Raw genomic sequence first — 23384 nt, 5'->3', positions numbered from 1 at the left:
TCTCTGCAAACTAGGGCTGCAACTAATGATTATTTTGACTAGTCATCAATTATGAATTATTATGAATTATTAAAATGATTAAACGATTCATAGTTTTAGTGCACAATTAATTGCACAATGACTTCATAGCTCTTGTTTAGCTTTATATCAGAATTTAAATGTAGTTGGAGGTTCTTTTAAGCATGTGCTAACTAACAATAAAGACAGTAAATATGAGTTCTTCATTCAAAGATTAAATAGCCTTTGCTGCTGATTTGGCTCCTATTGAAACAATTTTTTTTTTGTCTATTTAAAACCAACAACAATCAAAGTGCTGATAGAAAAATGTAATCAAATCAATCCAACATGCTCGTGCATTGCCAACGTGCTCCTGTATTTATCAAGGTCCACTTTACAAAACTTGCAGGCGATCTTTTTCTTTGCAGCGTTGAGGGTGAAATGCTCTCAGACTTTAGTTTACCTGTCACTTCCTGGTCGCTTTTTTGCAATGCACAACTGTCAGCAGAGATGCGAGATGGCTCACCCCTCAGCAACTCTGCTCCCGAAAATTATGTTCTGTCCACGCACATTATTAAAAAACACATGCAATGAAATAACCGACGATTTATCGACAATTAAATTTGTTTTCAACTATTCAACGATTTTCGTTGACAATATCGACTAATTGTTGCACCCCTACTGCAAACCCCATGCACAAAGTTCCAATCCTTTTTTAAAGTACTACCCCACAAGCAGGGACTAGAGGACTGAATTATGTCCCTGGGACATTACTTGGAGCCTGCAGTGAGTTACTTTAAGGAAAGCTTCTGTTTTGAAATCGTAGCAAATTACAGTTCAGATACCTACATATAAACTGTTCCTAAAGATGTATCCGTTCCATGCTTTGACAACCTCCTGAGCTTGAGTGGGTCATCCACGTATCGGAAGATCAGCGGTTCAATCTTTGTCTCCAGTCTGTATGATGAGGGGTCCCTGGGCAGTAAACTGAACACCAAATTTTTCTCCAAAGCCTGCGCCTTCAGTGTGTGGTACTTTAAAAGCACTTTGAGTGGTCAGAAGAGTTGAAAGGTGCTATATACATAATATACAGCAGTATATATATTATAAGTGCAGTCCATTTACAGTCAACATAATTGTGGTATTGGGATCCTTTAGGTGCATACATATTTACACATTAAAGAAACACACAAGGTGGGGAAACACAACATTTGTCACTCCAATTTAGTGGAGTGACAGTCTAGATGTTTCTGAACTGTAAGTCCGGCATCCCTCACACTTTAAACCCGGAGCAGAGTTATACAGAACAGATGGATGAATGGGAGAACCTGCAGGAAGTCAAGTGTGGAAATGTCACAACAGTCTGGACGTCAGCTGTCATGACTGCAATCCAAAAAAGCGAGCACACGCAGCTCCATTCACATCTCTGGCTTGCCGATGTGTTGCATTAATGGGAATGCTTCTGTGTTGGACTGTAATGTGGACTCTACTGATTTTGTCTTCTGTTCTGCCCCTTTCAGCTCAGGGATATGTGTGTGCAAGACGGGAGTGTACGGACCCAAGTGTGATGAGTGCCACCCAGGATTCTTCCACTTCAGCAGCACTGGCTGCCGGCCCTGCCAGTGTCACAACCACACCAACTACTGCCATCCACAGTCCGGTGAGTCCACTGAGGACACAAAAATGTTCACTTTGCTGATCACTCAAAACTGGACTGCGGGTGTCTACATTGGTATTTTGGCTCACTGTGATGTCATTTTGCTGAGTTTTCCATGTCTCATATCCCTAGAATATGTACAGCCTAGATAGACAGTTATCAAAGTCAGTAAGTAAGGGAAAATGTATAATGAGCAGGTTGTTATCATGGAATGGAACCTTTACAGGGTGATCAGGACGCAGAGACGTCTTGTCTCACCCTGAAGTTAGCCTCTTATTACAGGGCTTTTCACTTACGGAATCAATTATTTGACACAAAATATTGATTTGGAAATGACTTTATTAATTTAAAAATTATTATATTTCCATTTTTCATTTAAAAAAGTCTGTTTCACTCACGGTGAGAGCTACATCCATAGCAGCAGTTAACTCTAGCCTTCCTATAATGAGCTAACACCGCTGTTATCACTCACATTAAATGGAAACATTTCCTCTGATGGTGAAGTAAGACACGGTGAACGGGGCTGCAGGAATCTGAGCAGCACCCATAGACTGTATAAAAAGATGGATGACATGACAGCTCCCCAAAAGTGAAACCAAAACATTTCGGGCGCCCCCTGCTGACTGGCTGCAGTATAGGTCATAAAGCCCGCCTCCTCCATGTTAACAGATGGGACATGAGTCAAACTATAAAATCAAAACACACACCAAATACATTTTTCTCAAACACGGTTTCTGTCATTATAGTTAGTTCTTATCATGCTGATTTATGTCCAAGTGTTCATTTTTCTGACAAGTTTACTTTTAATTAGTTATTTGAGGCTGTAAAAAGAATGATTGACAGCTCTGTTGACAAATCTGTTCCGCATTAGCAGAGTACAGGAGGATCAACGAGAGGAAACGTAACTAAAACAATCACTACAGTCATTGAAGTTTCAATATCTGTGAACGTTAACCTCACACCAACACAGAGAAGCTGTTCTTCTTTTAAATACACCAACGTGCGGGTCCTTGCTGTTTTTTCAATAATCTAAGTGTTTGTTTTGGTTAGCGGAAGTGACTGTGGCAGCTCCACCTGCCGATCTCTACTGCACAACTTTGGCTCCAAATGACATCACAATTGCAAGATGGCAGCGCCTATCACAGGGGCTGTTTTGCTATCTATTTCATACGATTAGAGCAGATGGAGACGTGTCGTCCATCTTTATATACAGTCAGTGGCAGCACCGGATTGAGGTTTTCTGTCTTGATTGAAGTATTGAAATCATTTCATAAATAGAAATAATAGAGAAATCAGGCAGATTTTTTTTAAATTAGATTTTGGTAAATCAACTCAAAAGTTACATTTATAAAAATAAAATCTGACTGTAGGAACATTTCAAGTATTTCTTTATACTCCTAAAGTCATTTGCACTTTGTACATTCTCTTATTTGAAATATACAAATACATCCATTTCTTAGATGTTGAACACATAGATTATATATAGCCTGACACATCCAGCTATCACAAGCTAAATTAACTTAGAAACCTTTGCTTGCTAGTTGGTCTGTAACACAGCAGTTTTGAAAGCATTGCTGTTGTAGAGGAAGAAGACAATATGCAAATGTCGGTTTGTAGAGATTAGTAACCTAAAAACAACAAAATGTTTGCAGCATTCTAGCAGTTCATGTGGCTGCAGAAGAGGAGCATTGGATAAACACTGATTTGTATCAGAAACTGCCTGATTCGGTGATTTTAGTGTTTTAAGTCACCAAGTCTGTTTGTCTTAAAGAGGTGGAGCCCTCTGTGGATGATTTATCTCACAGAGAAGTTTGTAAAGTCTAGAGTCCACCAGGGTTCTTCTACACTAAAGATGAGAATCATCCACTTTAGGGGGCAGTCCTAATAATAAGTTTAGCTTTTTTTTGCAGGTTCACACCTCTGTACTGTACGCTGACGATAACCTGCTGTGTTTGTTTAGAGACTTTGGGAGCACATAAAGTTCCAGTCCCTCTAAAGTAAATATTTACTGTGGAAGCTCAACTGAAGTGCAATATTCAGTCGTGAGAAAGGAAAGGTGCTGAGTCAGAAGCAAACTAAAGAAAGTAAAAAATCCAGTTTCCAGTCTGATTTGTGTGATTTAAGGTTGATTCATCCTCCTCTGGGTTCTTGATCTCATGTGAAGGAGGATTTCTGCTCACTTCTCAGCAGTCAGGCTTTAAACCTCCAGCTAGTGACAGGGAGGAGGAAAGGTGGATGGGGACAGGGTTTTGGTGGTGGGGGGTAGTTTCAGAAGCCATATGTCTTTCCATGATAATGCAGGGGCAGATGGAGTGCTGAAGCCTTGCCTGGGCTCAGTGTTCACACTGCTGTGGATTAACATAGCTCAGGTTTGACAGCTCCTTTTAAAGTCTGACCCTGGCCTCTCCCCAGAGCCGCTTGCACTGGAACACATTGTGCAAATGCAAATTATACAGTATACCAAACACTGTGGACCTCAAATAAACATGACAGGGGCAGAGACAGATTGTCCCAACTCAACTGAAATAACTTTAAAGACTGAATAAAAGAATGCAGAGAAAATAGATTTTCCTCCACAACATTCTGAACCTTGAGTGCACATCTGTAAAACCTGCTGTATAGAATTGTTTAGTTGACATTTTTCACTAAATCTGGATACATCAGAACAACCTATGACACAGTGAAAATAAATGGGACGACAGACATTCTGGAGATTTTTTGCACAGCAACCCACTACCTTCCTCCTCTGCAAGTATTGTTACATTCACTGTATAGGAACAGCTATTTTAAATTATATAATTTAACCAGATGAAATATTTGAGTAAACAGATGTCTGGAGGTCATCAGAGAATCGAGCTGAGTTTGGGGGCAGCCCAGTCAAAGAGGGTAGGAAAAAAACGTATTTTAACATGAAACCGCTTTATTCAGTGTCTGATCACAGGGTCACTTTGTTTTAGACAGGAGGAGACCTTTGTACCTTAAGCTAAATTTATTGACAAACAATGTGAACGATGAACAGAGAAAGAATTCTAATCCTCCGGATGCCCTGTTTCTGCAGAAGAAGATTGTCAGAGAAAAACTGGTTTTTAAAATGAAACTCATTTATTCAGTGTTTAATTAACTTTTTTCTTTAAAAAAAGAATACATCCTTAAAGATGCGATCCTTAAAGATCCTTTCTTGAGGTCCAGTCATTATCCAGATTCTTTTCACACTGCTAACATTATCTAAATATATATTTTGACTAATATCAATATGCATCATTGTAGAAAAAAATTTCCTGATTTGCTTTACCAGTCTGCCCAACTTTAGATACATGTTGTTTTAATCAAGCATAATAAATATGAACTTAAATTTAGTTTCATTTCACTCAAACAAACATAGGTATCATCAGAAGCTGTGTGAAAGCTGTTCTTTCTCATCTCTGGTCCATAATGAAGGGTCCAGACTCTTTCCTCCAGGTGAAACCCCTCTTTCACCTGTCATTGAACCTGTAATCTGTCTGTTTTCAGACTCTTATTAGCAGCTCCTCTGTTGACACTTGGTTGATGCATGGTTTGAACCCGCTGTTACGCAAAGATATAGCATGCTCGGCTGCCTGTGGACAGGTTTAGCCACGTCTTCATGAGCTCTATCTCCGATCATGAAGGCACAACAACTCAACCACAATAGTGGTGATACTGCCACAAATATTTACAATTATAACAACCAATGACTCATTCATTTAAGTGATGAAATAAGCAAGTTAGTCAAGCAAGGGAATTTAAAAATATGACTTATGACTAAATGAATCCAGAACTGACTCTAACCCTCACGTCTCGCATGTCCTTGAACACACCAACAGTAAGCTTCAGCACCAGAGATTGTAGTGAAAGTCTTGCTGGGTCTTTTTTGCCCTGTCTTTAACCTCTCAGGAAACACACAAGCTGACCTATGTTGTTGAAGGACCTGTATGCTAACTGAAAGGAAATTCATTCTTTCTCTTTTATATATATGTTCCACTTAATCTGTTTCAAAGTTATTATTGGTCTACCTGGACAACAGGACCTAAGGAAGCTTGATCCAGGTCGACCCCATTCTGCTACTGCAGCTCCTGGTCTTCTTAGTGGGTTCAGATTTTGGGTCTGACTGTTTAAAAGAGATTGAAAATTGTATTTGGAATATGGCATTTTTTATTGTGCTCTTTTCTGTTAATAAAAATACTTAAAGTGACCCCGTGCTGGCTGTTTTACCTCTTCTTTACAAAGAAAGTACCTTTCAGTTTATATGTAGTCCCATTTAGAGCGCTGGCAGTGTGGGTTTCGTTTAAGGTAGTCAATGTTGCGTTGAAAAACTTGCGTAAAAGTAAAATAGATTAGCTGGTTTGGGAAAGCAAAAAAGGGATTTCCAAATCCAGATCATCCTGATCCAGATTAAACTTTTTAAAGTATTGGGTTCTGAAGTTGATGTGACCATATAAATGCTTTTTTAGAAAGCCATCTTTAGACAATTTACCTGTCAAATAGAGTCGATAAAGCTCATCAAGGCCTACGGATATACAAGAAATAGAAATTTAATATAAGCCCAAACCAAAAACCTTTACTGTACTGGAATGATTTTGCAGCGACTACCCTTCTCTAAGTAAAAACAAGTTAAATAACCAAATTTTCTGAGCAGTTCAAACCCCCCTCTGATCTTGTGACCTTTGTTCTGTCCTTCAGGAGTGTGTCTGAACTGTGAAGGCAACACACAGGGATCCAACTGCGAGGAGTGTAAGCCTGGTTTCTACCGCAGCCCTGCAACCGCCCTGACCGAAGCCTGTGCACCATGTCCCTGCTCCAACTCCACCTCCACCGGCACCTGTCACACCGGTCAGTCCCTGCTGCTCACAAACACACATCACACATTCTTTTCCACTTTAGAATCAAGCAGGTGTGTCCTGATTGGCTGATGCACACCATTGAATTTTGTCTTATATTGACCATATGAGAAGTCAGTCAAAGGGAGACCAGACAAAATAGGAGAGAAGCTAACGTGTCACATTAAATGCTGCTTATGTGACAACACAAATAGCAACAATAAGGCAGGAACAAGGTGAGGGATGCATGTGGCAAGCAAGAAACATATATATAGGCTTGTTTCATATGCTGTTGGTACTATAACTAAACATAACCTAAACACTAGAATGAAGAAAGATATCATTTTCTTCTTAGTTTCCAGATAGTAGTGTTAACATAATGTGCAACACTTGAAGCCTGATATGTTGTGCAGCTCAAATCTAAGTGCAAGCATGACTATTTTAGTGCAAGGGCAGGGTTTTGAGGGTAAGCATTACAAAACTAAATGTAAAATCAATAAGTCATGCTCCCATGTTACCCCCAACCCTAGCCTTAATCCCCCGTCTTACTTGTTCTCCCTTCTCTCCTCTCTTCCCTCATACCCTGCCAGACCGAGCACCTCACCCTGGCTCCTTCCCTGCCTTCTTTCTAACACACCTCTCTCTACAAACTTTTCTCTCTATCCTTCTCTCTCTCTTTTTTTCTCTTTTGTGTTTAATTCAAAAACATTACTGTAGTATCGGCATTGTCAATACCTGGAGCTCACATGGCGGAGCCTGGGTCTGTTGAAGATGGCATTGCTGCTTGGGTTGCGCTAACCACTAATATAAGGGTCATGTGGTAGGTTAATTATAAGTATTGGGATGAGGGCACAAGAGGAGGGGTTTCTTTACTGAGCGCTTATCCTTATCATCAGGGCACAAGTATCTTGTGTTTAATTCAAATTCAGTGTGGTGTCAATCTTCTCATATAACTCCCTGCTAGAAAGCTTAATTGTTCAGTCTATGAAATGTCAGAACCTCGTAGTGACGTCTTTTTTAAATTCTTCTTTTGTCCAACCAACAGTCTAAAACCCGAGCACTCTTCATTTACTTACATAAATGACAAATAAAAGCAGCTAATTCTCACATTTGATCAGCTGGAAGCAGGAAACATTTGACATCTTTGCTTGACAAACACTTTATCAGAATTACAATTTAATACAATTAATTTCCCTCAAGCAAGTAATTGGTTAATCAACTTACCGTTGCAGCTCTAGTTAAACCCACTTGTCAGCATACAGGGCATTACAGTGTCCCAACACGCACAGGGAGCGAAACTGAAAATTGAAATCAGATGCTAGTGAACTTAACGGCTTTCTTCTGCACAACGCTCCCTAATGTGACCAAACTGACTGTGACTTTGACAGTCTGATGCACATGTTTCCAACAGGGCACATTTGTGCATCTAGGCTGTCTACCACTGTGTGCACTTAAAGCACATTTTATGAGGAACAACATGCTCTCTGAGTACAGGGTTTTGTCTCTCAGGTTGCATACAGCTCCCCCTACTGTACACAATAATAATAATTTCATGAAATGTTTAAATAATAATTTGGAAAAAATAATGTTCCTGGTGTTCCAGAATTGTGGTTGTACAGATACTAAACTGAGGTGCTTTCGATCTCTATTTCACGACAGTCTGGAAATAACAGTGACCTCCCTGTATGACCCCACCTTCTCACCTCCAGGCTGCTGCTGCCCTACTTACACGACACACCCAGGGGTCTCTATTGGGTTGAGATCTGGGTTGAACTACAGTCACCATCGTGTTTCTAAGCCATCTCGGTTTTGCCTGAAATTTCATTTTAAAACTGTCTAACTGTCTATGGAGGGGTACACCTGGTGAAAGGTAAAAGCTTTAAGGTACAAAAAGAGCTTGAAGTGAGACAGGACAATGTTTCTCAAATCCTCAAACAACATGCTGAGAAACATGAAGATTCTCGTTTTCATGTTACTGCCTGCTCCTGGCATGTCACAGCACACTAGAATTTGTGAGAGCAGGCAGTGTGTTTCTGGTCTAACCTCCCAGTCTTGTTGAGATTTACTGGACTGGTCTTTACTGACAGCTAAATTCAGTCATTACATTTCTATACCAAACTATACCCCTGTTTTGCCCAGTTAGTGACGCGTTTTCCATCAGCCAGCAGTGGTTGGTCTGCCAGAGAGGGTAGGTGGAGCTAAGCGGCTGCTTTTCCGCTCTCTGCAAGTGTTGCGAGTAAACAGTAATCCACTATGGCTGAACAAACAAAGAAAAGATGGATGACTACAGATACAACTTCAACAAGAAGTGAAAATCTAAAGAAAAAGAAACAAACTCGACGCTCAGATGAAGGCAAACAGTCTGAAAAGGAAAGCGACCGTCAGCCAGGAAAATCAAGAGTTACAACCGGAGCCAACCGTGGACGTCACACATGCAGCACTGTCTGGATATCTGGGAAGTGTGCTCCTGCAATTACCGTTTATCGTCATAAGAGAATGAAACAGATCTTCGAGATTATCACTTTAACCTATTCATAGTTGACAGGACACCAAAGGCCGGGCTCAGACAGCCCATTATGGGCAGATTTTTTTCCAGAGTCACTCCTCCCTACAACAGAAAGGGAAACCTGGTCTGAGACGTTGGTCTGAATTAATGTTATTCCCAGATTATATGGTAATGTGAGGGATTTACAGATCCAGTCTTAAACCTTTCAAATGGCCCGCTGACTCATCGTGACTGCCCCAGTAGGTTCAAACTTGTTTGATATTGAGAATTTAAAATCTGCATCATTAAGTCGGTGCTTTCTCAGTGGGACAATAGCCAATAAGAACAAGGAACCTGAATATGTGACAAGACTGCCAAGTAGCGGTGAACATTTTAGCCTTTGAGGCTAACTCAAGCTGGCATAATGTTGTTGATGAGAAGACGGACATCTGGAATCTTACCTCCAATTCTCGCTGAAGAATGAAGTTGACCGTGTTAAAAGTCTCCCCGATCATATTCTCATCTGATTAAGCACTCTGCTTTTTTTTCTCACTACAAATTGTTACTACAGTATGCTTTTGTTTACATCTGCTGCCCCAGGAAATCATGCGAGATCAAACAAGATCTCACACATCACCCTTACAACGATATTTCGAAGTGTGTGATACACCGTTATTTTCATATCCTGTACTTTGTGCGTGTTAGAGATCAGAGAGAGAATACCTGTCTGGATTTTAAAACACATGCAGTCTGAGTCTGACCTGAGGTGGAAAGGAATTTTGTGTTACCTGCTGTATTTGTGTAACAGGCTGAACTCCAATTCCAAGACCTTAATTACAGTGTGGCTCGGAGCCATGTAACGCCATTTTGTGCGTGTCCTCAGCTTCTAATGGTTTCAGTTCACCTGGCTCACACATCACACCATGACACAGTGGCTTAGATCACAGCTTATCCACGTCAAACTGCTCTTGAACCCTTTCTGCTACTGCCTGTTGAGCTTTCAAATCAGCACTGCATCACTGTGTTCACTTTGCATAGATATTCCTCATCACGTTCTCACCTCGCTCTTCCCCTGTCTGGTCCAATCATTGACAGCGTTGCCATGTCCTGACGCCCCCATGCATGGCGGCCTGCATGGCAACAGCCACGTATAGATGCACTTAGGCTGTCAGGATATATTTGCTTGTACCAGGGGCCGCTGTGGAGGTTTCACAACGTGGGAGGGGAGGGGAAGGGACACAAACCAGGCTGAGCTGAGCTGGGACAGCATGAGCACAGCTGGGCCAGTTCAGCGCCAGTCAGGCAGCAACAGACTGGGGGGATGGGCAGCATCACATCCCCTGTTTAGACTGAGACACCGTAGGAAGAGCTGCTCTAGCAAGGACATGATCATAAATATGCCCAGGATCGCGTCCACAGAAAGACGCTCTAATGTTGATAGTGTGTGTGGCCGTGGAGGAGGTTTTAAGACCCTGGAAGTGGAAAAAGTAGCAGCGCTTAAGTAGAGGTTGCCCTGGCAACAGTGACAAATGAGAAGATGCCACAATGCAGTATGAGGGCTCTCCACTGGAGGATAGATGCTTTCTAAATGTGCTGATGAGGCCTGTTGCAGTAAATGAATACCCTCCATACTGACACACAGAGAGGTGAAACGGAGCATTGCACCAGTGCAGAATGTGGGTCACACATGTTAAATCATGCTTGTATGATTGTATCTGTACTCATCGCTGTACGACGGCTGGGCTCATTCCGTTTATCCTGAAGTGCATCAGATCATTTTAATCATTTTCTGGTTTCTGTTTCACACTGTTTTTGTCTCCTTTTGAGTGTGTGTGTCAGTAAGTGCCTACCTGATCAGGAGTTATGAGGGCTGTGATGTGTGTCATAGCAAAGTGGATGACGATGGGAAACAAGCAGGTCATGTCCTCTGGCCTTGTGCAGAGCAGCTCATCTTTCCTCCTGGTTATATAACCCAGCAGGCCGGCTGTCTTTGAACCTCCAGCAGAGGTTAAATCAAGCTTATCAGGAGCAGCCTGCTCAGTGCTGGAATACAACACAGTCACGTGATCTCACTAGATGGAGACCAACATCTAGGCCAATGGAAGGCAGTTATCTGTGTCTAAATCATTCAGCACCAAGGACTCTGCTGTGGTGAGGACAGAAGTCTACACACAGAGCAGCAGTTGGTGCACAGAGCCGCCTGCACAGAGGAGGATCGTGTACAGGAATTCATTTCAGAATCAAAACTGACTTATTGGCCAAGTAGTGTATGTGTACATGAGGAGTATTGGCAGAACATTTTGGTTGAAATGCAATCCTGCAGTTCACCCACTAGAGTATGACATGGATTAAGCTTTATATTTATCTCTATAAACAGGTAACTGCGTATGGATGCAGACAATACATAGAAGTCGTCTCCTAACTCCAAGTTAATTTTCTTTCTCTACTTGCTACTAAAACTGTAAACAAGGAAGAGCACATGGAAGAGGAAATCTTTTCAGAGTATTAACATGTCCCCCAAAGGCAACATCCCTGGGAGATGATGGCCAATGGATTCTCAGAAAATAAACAGAACTATCATGTACAAAAAGTAGGTGAAGAAATGTGTTAAATTACTGTATAAAAATGACCAACAACATACAATGTCTATAAACAAAACAGCTGTTTCTGTAAACACAAATCATACCTGTATATACATATCCATTTTTTGGAAACAGCTGTAACTTTCCAACAATCATATTCACACAGCAGACATTTTCCTCCATGGCATTTTCCATGGGAAGCTCAGTAACTGTCATACTGCTGTGTTTCAGGCTGCAAGTTGTATAAACATAGGAAATCTGAAGGATTATTCACATCACTGCTTCAGTATTGATACATTTATTCTAAAATGCTGTTAATAAACTTTTTTACGCTTGTTAATTGTAAATAAGGCAGTTTTCCCCTTGGGGACTAAGTGCTGCTGAGGCCAGTGTACTGTAAGATATCCTGTTGTTCCCATTTGTTGTGGCATCATGTTACCAGGGACCGGAGGTTGCTGGTGAAAGCTGACCCTTTTGACGACATGCATGTGTTGCTGATGAAGAATGATGGTCCTCATCAGGAACTGGGATCGATTCAAATCCAGCTTGGCCTTTAAAAACTCCACTTTAGATCTTATTAATGTGTGATGTTCACGGAGCCATGAAAACATAAAGAGAGAGACCTTAGTGAGGTGTTGCTTCAACAGAACCGACTCAGTCGTCCTTGTCATAGATTTAAAAAAGGTGAGGATCCAGAATGAAGGGATGAGCAGCATTATTCCAGGATATTCCATAATTTGGTGTTTTCATGGTGGAGAGTGCTGTCGGACATGTTACTCCAACACCTCTTATAGGTATTTGGTTTTGATCTGCTGACCTTTTCCTCATAGGGGATATGTTTACCCCCACCGAGCCAGTAAAAGCCCCCCTACCTGTGTGGCACCTGCATTGCGTGTGTCTCCATCATCTCAGTCTTGGTTTTTCCTTTGATTCTTTGCCCATCCATGTTTATCTTCATTTTTTAAATACCACATTTATTTAGAGTATTTTTGATCCAAAAATAAAAATCCATGCCCTCGCAGATGACTTACACAGTGAGTATTATATTTAAGAGACAAAGTATGACACAAACTCCTGAGATACAACAAAGTCTGAGTTTCAGTACAGAAGAGTATTAGGGCCAGGCTTAAGGACAAGTAATGACAGAAGGAAGATGTGTTCTTATGCCTGGAATACTTAAAGTTGGACCTTTTTTCAATATTTCAAATTTATTCTAATTATTTTGACTAACTTGTCATAATTCTGACTTAAAACATCATCATTTTAACTGTCTTCTCATCGTTTTGTCTTGATTCTTGACCTTTGGACTGCACTGGTTTATTTTTTCTTACACCTGGTACTAATATTTCAAGACTGAATTTATCCTCAACTTGCTTAAAAAGTCCTCTGATTAATTTTGTCCTAAGGCCTGTAACTATTACTTAAAGTTTTCCTTTTTTCAAATATGTCAACTTTTCTTGACATTCTGTCTTTTTTTTCTTTGTTCCTTAATGCCTGGCCTTTTCTTTTCCTATTCTTCCAAATTTCGTTGAGTTTGTCAGTCAAACACAGGAAAGAAAACTGCCTGGTGTGGAAAGAGCAAGGCCCTCTCCCAGATCAATATACTGTCATGTGGAGCCACCTAGTGGCCCAGTGGAACACTGCTGTTTCATTGAGGATTGTCTTAAGCATGTTTTGAACATATGTGAGATATATCTTTGAAAAAAGAAACTTAAACCATATCACACCTCAAAACTCCAGGATGAAATATAAGCAGCAGCTTATGGTGGCATAACATTTGTCAATCCTTGCAGCCACATTTAAGCAGTTTCAAGGCACTGATGTGAATGTTTTAATCGTCCTTTGCAGATCCCAGTGGCTCCCCAGTGTGCGACCGCTGCCTTCCTCAGTACAGTGGCCCACAGTGTGACCAGTGCAGCGCCGGGTTCTACAAAGCGTCAGGGGTTTGTGTTCCATGTAACTGCAGTGGTAATGCAGACCCGCAGGGCCCCGTCCAGCTCTGTCACCCCGACACCGGCTACTGCCTCCGCTGCATCAACAACACCACAGGGCCCCAGTGCCAGCTCTGTGCTCCGGGCTTCATAGGGGACGCCCGAGCACATAACTGCACCCGTCCAAGTAAGAATAAACAGCATTAAACTGTTCAGCATTGGTTATCAAAACACACTTAATTTGATGTATGTTTTCATTTCCTGTGTGAGGAAATAGAATTACCGGAACAGTATCATGGACAGATGTCGACCATTTGCATGCTATATACAGATCCTAACTGTTGTTTGAGTAGTACATTCAGATATAAGCCAGTCTGCAGCTTACATCCCAGCTGCCCTTACAGATTACGTACACAGCATGCCGTTTGCTTACAATGAAGGCATACCTGTTGGTCATAACATTGCACCTTTAACTTTGCATAGTGGATTATAAGTTAAGTCGACTGACAGATGGAAGAGCAAGACGATCTGAGTTTTTTGGGTCAAACAGCCAAAAAAAAACATTTTATTGTGTTCTGTCCCTGAAATCCACCTTTCTGCTGGGATCATGAAAATCCTGATTTTTACTTTTTTTAACAAAAGGTATTTCATTCCTACAAAAACAACACTGAAGGTTTGATCTAAATGAAAATCAAAACTGGATTTCATGATCTAATCAGACCTCAGAATCCTGTTTTTCTTTTCAACAACCCATTCTTAAGATTTGATCCAGTCTAATAGCTAAACTCTGTTGTTATATATTCATTTAGCATGCCTTCGTGCATCATCCTGTCAGGATTGTAAATTTAACAAATTATAAAATAAGATATCTAAATGTTTTTAAAGCTCCTGTGAGGAGTTTTTAGCTGGTCATGAAACAGACTGAAATTAATTATGATTACTCTATATGAGCTACAGAAGCAAACCAGACCATCAGCGACAAGATTGATTATTTCTTTATAGTTATTTTTAATGCCTGAAACTGCTGGCGGGGGGTAGGTGTCAGACGAAGCGATTAACTGCACGCTGCCTTTGTTTACATTTTCCAGGGCAAAAATTTGTATTCATTAATTAATTTAATTTCCAATCCAAAATCTGTGCCGGTCCACGTGTCCTGGAAGCTTTCAATGTTCCGGACAAACGGGTGAAATTACGGTCAAATATTATCTGCATTTATTTAGCTTAAAAACAATTGAAAGGCAGGCTATATTAAAGACGTAGAATTGGGCAGGGAAATTACTGAATTGTCCTTACAATAATTTTGTCCAAAAATTTATATTTGATACAACTAATGTTGCACTTTCAACCCGGGGAGGAGTCGTGCATTAAACAGCCATCACCCTGTCTGTCACTGTAAACAAGGACTCCCGTCTACAGGTCACAGGAGCCGAGTGCACCACATAAAAAAAATAGGTCTTATATGTCCGACTTAGCTATGACCAAATTGTTGATTGGAATTTATACCGAGTGCAGCTAACTGACACCGGTCTTAGTGCGCCCGGTCTCATGATGTGTCCATGTGAACACTCAAAAAGTGGTGACTGTTACCAAGCAACACACGTCTCCACTTGCTAACTTCTCTCGTGTTCGACAGAAGATATGGATAACAAAACAAATAAAGAAAAATACATTTCACGGGTAGTGAAATGAGGAAACATAAATAATCAAGCATGCTGTTGTCCGATGTACATTTATCATGTCTCCCTCTGCCTGTTCTGAAAGGCCAAAGAGCTCAATCAGCACCTGCAGGGCGGGGAGAGCGCCACGTTTCTGTCCGACACATGCTGCAGCTGAGGGGAGAGCTCTTTAATTAATTCAAACAGGACTTTCTGTCAAAACAAAACCTTTCGATCAACGTACTGTCCCATCACGGATGACTCTCTCTCATTTTAATGCCCTTTTATTGAACTCTAATCTAAGTCTAACTGGTGCACAGGGCGTAATTAAAGGTCTGTAGTAACCTTCAGCTCTAAGTGTGAATCAGTGATATTTTTGTGTTGAAAATATATTATTTTCACTGGCCATTATGAGTGGTGGATTTCTTGTATGTCGGACTCCAACAGATTTTACTGGTAAAAAAACGGCAATTACGGGATAATGGAAAACCTCGTGAGTTATACGCATGACTGTTATAGAAAGCAGGATTTTTGTTAAAAAACACCAGTTAAGAGGTACGGCTTTGTCCACAGGGGGCGCCACAGTCAACACAAACCAAAAGTTCCTCACATCAACTTTAATGTGTCATGCTTTTCTCTCCTCAGCACCCCGGCTAGTTCCCACACCAGCAGCTACAACCACAACAGAGGTCCCCACATCGAGCACATCCTCCCCCTCCACACCCACCACCAGCACCACTTTGACCTCCCCCACAGCAAGAGGCGGCCCGGCCTCCACGTCCAGCAGCAACACAAGCACCTCGCTGAGCACCGCTGCCACCACTCAGGCCCTGCTGACCAGCCTGAGCAGCCCCACTGACAACACCACAGCCGCCCTGACAGAAGTCTCCTGGACCCAGTTTAACATCATCATCCTGGCCGTTATCATCCTGGTGGTGCTGCTGCTGCTGGGATTCGTGGGAGGCGTGTACACCTACCGGGAGTACCAGAACCGCAAGCTCAATGCCCCCTTCTGGACCATCGAACTGAAAGAGGACAACATCAGCTTCAGCAGCTACCACGACAGCATCCCCAATGCTGACGTATCGGGCCTGCTGGAGGACGAGGCTAACGAGGTGGCGCCTAATGGCCAGCTGGCTCTCACCACGCAGGGCAACTGCTACAAGGCTTAGCCCGGCATCCACACCCAGACTGGACAGCCAGATATACTAATGACACAAAGCTGCTGGAAAGTACTAAATCCAAAGCTCCTCATGTATGACTGCTTTTTGTTACCCCGCTGGTCTGCAGTACTTCACAACACTTTGCAAACTGACAGTGAGATCAAGCTGATGTGATCAAAGATATGGAAAAGAGACACAGAGTTTCCACTTGAAACGTTTCCCTTTTTGATATGATTTTGTGTGGAATCAGTGAAATGGGTCCAAAGAAAAAAGTGTTTTGTTTGAGTTGTGCCTGCAGAGGGCGCTGTTTTGCAGATGAGTTGGGTGATTGGCATGGCGTAAGACAGGTGCAAACATGCACCTGTCTGCTGAAACAATGATCCTGACACCGCTAAGAGGACTTGCAGGAGCCTAGCATTTCAGATATTTTTAAAATGGACTTCTGACTGTTTAAGTTATAACCTGATCACCTGAGCAGTGATCTTAAACTGAGACAATGATTGTTATTTAATGAATTTTTATTCTGCTCTTATTTATTGGTTGACGTTTCATTCTCGGGAGAAATGCTGCACATGTATGACGTGTTTATTCATGGTGTTTTATCTTATGTGCTGTCGAATGGTAATTTGAATTGGCCAGTATGTTTTCATGTATAGTTTGTGTGTTTTTGGAGAGAGTCATAGGGGAAGGTGAAGGCTGCTGGCACAAGCATTGTAATGACCTCCTCTTTTGTTAATAGCTTCCTGTTTTAGTTAAAGCGTGCCAGCTCACCTGAAGTATCTAAGAGGAGTGTTTCTTTTCTAGAAACTACTACAAACTCTCACCACATGGCACTACTGCAGGGTAGTGACTCATCCTCGGCTCGCTTAAACAGCCATAATCGACTTTTTATCTAATCTGCTCTTTGCTGCCTACCTCAGCAAAAGTTGAACAAAGCAGTTACAAATGCCTATGTAGAGGTTGGGTTCTGTGACTCAGTCTCAGATGATAAGAGCACCTGTTTGTCTAAAACATAAGCAGTACTCTAGTATTGATACTGTGTTTATGAGTTAGAACCTGCCTGCACATCTACTGCTCATTATCCACATTATCTACAATCAAGTTGCATCAGCTAAAAGAGTGATTGGCTGTAAAAGTGATGTACTCCAAAGCTTCACACCCGCTCCTGGACACGGATCCATGTTTTCTGTGTTGTTTGGGCTACCATTGGTTGGGTGCGCTTCAGTTTACTAAGGTGAATGAGTAGAGCTAATTATGGAACTAACTCCTCAGGTACTGGCTCTTTCCCTAATGTGATCACTGTAAATATGATTATTGTACAGATGAATGTGAATAGTAGCACTATTATTGTACAGCTAGAATACTGTGTACACTTTCACTCAACAAGCTCCAGACCTTTCACTCTGTCCAGGGCGTGATGTTGCAGTCAGCCCACAGCTTTTTGTAATTTTTATTTCTTATTCTCAGCGGACTTTGCCATAACACAGCTGCAGGACTAAAAATGCACCACCCACAACTCAAAACCAAGAATAAATGATGTAAATAATATCCCAAAGTCAGAGCTCAAATCTCAAATAAAAATGGGTTTAACTGTTGTCTTTGTTTCTCTCACGTATTTCATTTACACATTTTCAAGGTTCCCATCAGAGGTGAGGGCAGAAGAGCCATATCTGCAATATCTGTTGGCCGATATTAGCAGCCGATATTCTTTTATTTTTATCTTGTCTGACAGTCAAAGCTAAAACAGACAAAAACAAAACATAAATAAATACATCTAGGAATAAACAACAATGCCAGCGTTTGCACCCTCAAAAATACACCAATATCGTGCCCCCCTCCAAACAGACTCATGCTGACAGTTTGATAGGTCTGACTAACGTTATACTCTCAGCTCGCACTGCATGGTTGTTATGTGCTGTCGTCACATGATACGAGAAGATGTTTTCAGGTATCTTACTTTATTAATCTTACTGACTTTTTATATTTACCCCTACATTCCAACGTGAATATTTGTATATTCTACTCTTTGTTTTCAAGACAGACTTTTTACTGGAGCTTTAATGCTTCTGAGGGGAATCTAGTCTAATCTGCTGTTGTTTTTAAGAAAGAATAAATTAGGATGATTTTGAGGTTAATTAGTCTCCAAAATAAGACGGAAGATTCAGTTAGCTTAGAGGGCTACTTTTTACACAAGTATCTGCAATTCTACTTGGGTATAAAATGTGTGCACTTTTGCCAGCCCTGATTATGAGTTATCTGCATCAGTATCTGAACAACTTAATATATGTATAATACAGCTACCAGCCTCCGAGGTGTTTCCAAATGTTGTCTTCATATAGTTACTCCAGCAGAGGGCGCTCTGACTCCATTCTTTGTAATACTCTCAGCACTGTCTGCAACACCTATGTAGGTCTGAGCATCACAGCTGAGCAGATGGACGTCTGAACTAGAATTTTTGCCAATGTGTAATATGACAAAGCAGCATTCTGAGTACCTTTGCATACTCAGAACGTTGCAAAATCTGTAGACAAGATTTTTTTTTTTCATAACATCTTGAAAATGTACTGTATAGACGGCCTTAATGGTGATTGGTGAATTCCTCCTTTCTATAATTGGAATCCGGATCAAAAATCCTATATTAGTCAGGCTCTGTTTTGAAGACTTATTAATAAGACTAGAAAGACTTGGCTTGCAACAATACTCTGAGTTCAACAGGCTTTTAAGTTCAATCTTTTAAACTACAAACTGCTTTGGCTGAACTTTAACTTAAACTTTTCACCTTCAGCAGCTGAATGAGAAAAAAACACCCTTCGAGCCTGAAACTGTCTCACCCACATCGGTTCTTCAGATTCCTACTTTTCTCCCTTGTTGCCTCTTTAATGCTGCCACGTCTTTATGCACCAAAACAAGGTTTGCATTTACAACTTGGCCTTCGCTCCTCCGAAAATCTCCCAGCTGATGTCAGGCCTTTCACCACACAGCAGCTTGCGTCATACAGCGTTTGAAACCTCTTTCTCTTTTCCCACAAAAACACACTTCTTGTTATTGTTGTAACCACACAATGAAACTGCTGATCTTATGCACTTTCCGACTGATATAACTGCATGTTCTGTTTTAGAGGCAGCAGCAAACTAATGCTGGAGGTATAATTGCTTTTTGGACGTGTGTTTTTGAGGACTTGTCAAGATGTTATGTTAACTTGGGTTTAACAGAAGTGCAGACTTATCTCTGCATGATGTGCAAATAGGTAACAAATAAGTATTCATTTATACATTTCAATTAAAGCATATTAAATAAATCAACAGTGAAAGCGGTGTTGATTGCAAGTTTAAATGTGACTGTGAATAACAGACAGGGACACTTTTCGGGTTTTACAGTTGAGAAGATATGAAACTTTCCAATCATAGTACGGGTAGCTGAATCCGGGAGGCTGTGGCGGGAATTTAACATTCCGCAATATGTTCCATCTTTTTTTGTTGATGTAGCACATTGCAGTTTTTATTTGCTAGACAGGATGTTGTAATATCCTCTGGACAGTAATTGTCTTGCTTCATCTAAGTACAATCTGACGCTTTTGTTTCAAGTACTTCTCCAACTAAAGCCTTTTGACATTCATAATAATAATAATTTTGTAATACACGAGTACTAGTCATGCTTTGACTGTCAATGCAGCTAGGATTGCACTACATAGGTAGGTAGGTAACTTTATTTGTACCTGTAAGTCGATTAGGTTTACAGTGATTGAGTTGGCTTTCTTTTACACACACACACACACACACACACACAATGTGTACATTAGATAGACAGTAATGTTTTTATCGACTTCTTCCTGCTCCAAAGTGTAAATGATGCCTTATCAATGGAGAGTAGAACTGCAGGCAGAGGCAGAAAGTTTCACTGTATTTCATTCACAGAAACAAGCCAATGCCACACAGCAAAAACAGAAATTTCAGACCTTCTGGTAATATATGTCATTTTCTGTCTGGCGCGATCATTCTTCCTGCCAGTCGGTTTTTAAGTATTGCAAGATTTGTTTTTAATTATCCTAATGCATCCATGCTGAATCTTACTTCGGTTTCAGTTGAGAGTAATCGGCAAATCTGTCTTTGTGAGTGTTTCTAATGATGACTGTACCCTCCATTCCTTAAGTACTATGCTGATATAGGTTATCCCTGACAGTATTGGGTCAGAGAGTGAGGGCTATATCGAGGTCATGTTGTCAATTTGGACAATTGGGCTCCTTCTATCATGAAGTGTCAGTTGGGTGTTTTGAGTTGTTGTTGTTGTTGTTCATCTTATCTAACTTATCAAAAGTATTTCGAGTAGGAGTGTAGGAGTGATTTTTTAGGTTTCATGCTACAGATAAAGGGTTTGTCGTTTATAATAATAAAAAAAAAAATCTCAGAAAGAGGAAGTTCGTGATAAAGGCACTCAGTGAAACTCCCTTAAATCGAGACTCCCTACCGTGGGCGACGCCACCCTGATAAATGGAGGCGATGGATGGGAGCAGGCTGCTGATGCGCGTAAATCAAACCAGTGACATGGAGGAAGACTACCGGGAAAACACGTCGGTTCAACTTCTCCGCCGTGAAAAAGTCCGACTTCAGTGGATGTCCAAGTTTTTAGCCGTGGCGGTTCTTCTCCTGGTTATAGCGGTTTTGGCTTTACTAGCCGGGCTTGTGCTTGGAGGACGAGGTCATCCTTCACCGGACAGCAAGGTAACTTCTGCTTACCGGAAAGTCCACAGTCCTTCATTAAACAGGAGCTGTTGCTGCATGAGTGTGTTAATATGTTATAATCCCTGATAGTAGCCTACAGTCTACGTGTGCTTCTTATTAATGTCCGGTTTAATTAACTGACGTTAAGCATGTTATCGATATCTTTGTACATTATATGAGAGAACTATCACTCCTACAACGTCAGTAAACTTTATTTACAGGTCAAAGTTTATTTCCCGTTGTATAACTCTATAGTAATTCAAGTTTGTTTAAGCTGGCAACGGATGTCCAAATCAAGTTATTCGTTTGCTTCGTTTCGCTTTGAACTCAACAAGTAACATGTAAAAAGAAAAACAAGCTAAAACAATTGGCTAAATAAGGCTACCAATTTTAGGCTATTCGTGTTTCTCTGCTAACATCCTGCGCTAGTGTTGTTAATAAAAATAACTTTACTAAGATGTTGAATTTGATTAAGATTTAACGAGTGCCAGGGACAGGATGAAGCCATCTTGAAATTTCTGTTAGTTCCGTTGCTTAGTAACCAGGAATTCTATCTTCTTCTTCTGATGAAATTCTGGCAGGAATGCTAGTTTTCCTAACAGTATCGATGCATTGGCATTGGGTTTGTTTCTAATTATTCAACTAAATCAAACATAGAAGTTGTTACAGCTGTGCTATTACAATGTACACTTGTTTCTGTCGATATTACATTATATTGTAGTGTTTATAAGATTGTGTTGGTTTTCTTACAGCCCACGATGCAGCGTTACAGCCACTTATCAGGTAAATATCTATTTCTATAATTAAGAGAGATTGTTTTTGGCTAGAAAAAGGACACAGACTTAAAATCATTCATCAATGTGTTAAACAATAACTTTGAATCCATCTTGCAGGCGTCAGTGCCGAACAACAGAAACAAGACTCTAACAGTCCAAGTGCCATGCTAACAGGTAAAACATATTGCAGTTATCATAATAACAGTAGGGGAAAATAGTAAAAGGAACAAATAAGCTTAAGCAATAGTGAAAAGCTAAAGAAACAGTGTGTATATAACACTGTTATAATATAACAGGGTTACAAATGATACAGGTGCTAAAACATTAAAATTCAAAACTAACATAATAATTGCCATTCTACTCTTTTTCTCAGCTCCGGGACGCATCAGTCACGGGGAATATCTTGAATGGGAGAGTGAAGTCGGAAATGCTTACTGTCATGGATTCAACTACTCCAGTGGGAACCTGGTGGTGCCCAGAGGAGGCATCTACAGAGTCTTCCTGCAGATCACCTTTGAGAATAAAACAGGGGCGTGCAGCCCTGGTGGGCAGATACGACTCTCCAATATTGTGTATGTGTTCCGGGAGAATTACCAAAAAAGTGTTTCTCTCCTGTCATCAGTAGACACGGTGATGTGCAGTGTGGAACAGTGGAGTAAGTCCCTATATACTGCCGGCCTGTTTTCACTTGATGCTAACTGCAGACTAAGCGTGAAATCATCGCACCCTGGACTTATTACTCAGACAGAACAACTGGTGTTCTTCGGTGCAGAGCTTTTGCATCAATAATAAGCAATGATTACTGAGTTAGAATCACCTAAATCTGATTATTTTTAGGTTGTTGGCACCTTCAACTCCAGGGAAACTTCACGGTTCCTTTTATCACTTTATTTCTTTTATAACTGTTCATGAAAAGTCTAAACCCACTAAAGAACTTGCAACACAAAAAAGCTACTACTATCTGCATTACTGCAGGTTTGCTTCATCTCAGTCTAGTTTTAAGCTGCATTATTTTCACCTTCCAGAGACACACTGCTGCCTTTACATTAATTCAACTACGACTCTAAAGAAAATGCACATATCTTTCCAGAATCTCTACAGGTTAAAACTCTACAGCCATTTGGCAGAATAGGCTAAATCAACTGCAAAAATATGTCTGATAAGTAATTTCATTTTTTTTTTTAAGTTTATAATTAAGGTAAACAAGCACTCCAGCATGTCATAGGTGTTTAATATAAATTTTAATCAAAAGGACTTGGTGGGTCGAAGTGAGCTACTTGAAAACAGCCCCCTTACGCTTAGGTCTGTTCAGATATTTTAATGATCATTGGGGTTTGGTAGACTGATTTCCAGGTCAGGTCAGGTTGGTATTTCCCAACCTTTGCAGCCTGCTGAAGTGCTACAGGCAGGCCTGTGTTATGCATTGTGACTCCAGGAAATCGAAAGTCAGTTATTAAAACACGTTTCCTGGCCTTTGTCCAACAGTGAGTAAGCACACGTCGCCTCTGACCACACTAAATATTATCACACTAACACTGAACGCATTTAGCAACAGGTGTAAAGTCATTATTCTGATTTAGTTACT

At 40.8% G+C, this 23384-nt stretch overlaps 2 protein-coding genes across 2 annotated transcripts in view; both read left to right on the top strand.

The window, feature by feature from the left end:
• Positions 1-17900, top strand: part of LOC138610992 (multiple epidermal growth factor-like domains protein 9) — a 39157-nt gene extending 21257 nt beyond the window's left edge. Inside the window, exons 3-6 of the mRNA XM_069683891.1 lie at positions 1518-1657; positions 6353-6502; positions 13405-13674; positions 15788-17900. Of these exons, the coding sequence (XP_069539992.1) occupies positions 1518-1657; positions 6353-6502; positions 13405-13674; positions 15788-16314 (1087 nt within the window). The 3' untranslated portion in view covers positions 16315-17900. The remainder of the gene's footprint in view (positions 1-1517; positions 1658-6352; positions 6503-13404; positions 13675-15787) is intronic.
• A 2892-nt stretch (positions 17901-20792) lies between these two features.
• Positions 20793-22588, top strand: LOC138610969 (lymphotoxin-alpha-like). Its single transcript, XM_069683863.1, has 4 exons — positions 20793-21023; positions 21776-21806; positions 21917-21973; positions 22173-22588. The coding sequence occupies exons 1-4, from the start codon at positions 20793-20795 to the stop codon at positions 22586-22588; spliced, it is 735 nt and encodes a 244-aa protein (XP_069539964.1).
• Positions 22589-23384: the final 796 nt, after the last annotated feature.

This window comes from Semicossyphus pulcher, unplaced genomic scaffold, assembly GCF_022749685.1.
Source record: "Semicossyphus pulcher isolate SPU_LCO1_2020_fin unplaced genomic scaffold, fSemPul1.0.p SCAF_6, whole genome shotgun sequence".
In the NCBI taxonomy this organism is placed as follows: Eukaryota; Metazoa; Chordata; class Actinopteri; order Labriformes; family Labridae; genus Semicossyphus; species Semicossyphus pulcher.
The sequence above is the reverse complement of the archived record's forward strand: the minus strand, read 5'-3'. Positions and strand labels throughout refer to the sequence as shown.

Bases quoted from the DNA above. Each gene is read 5' to 3' on its own strand.
- LOC138610969 (XM_069683863.1), top strand. From the start codon at position 20,793: ATGGAGGCGATGGATGGGAGCAGGCTGCTGATGCGCGTAAATCAAACC. The intron at 21,807-21,916 runs GTAAATATCTAT...TCCATCTTGCAG, and splicing joins GCGTTACAGCCACTTATCAG to GCGTCAGTGCCGAACAACAG. The intron at 21,974-22,172 runs GTAAAACATATT...TCTTTTTCTCAG, and splicing joins TCCAAGTGCCATGCTAACAG to CTCCGGGACGCATCAGTCAC.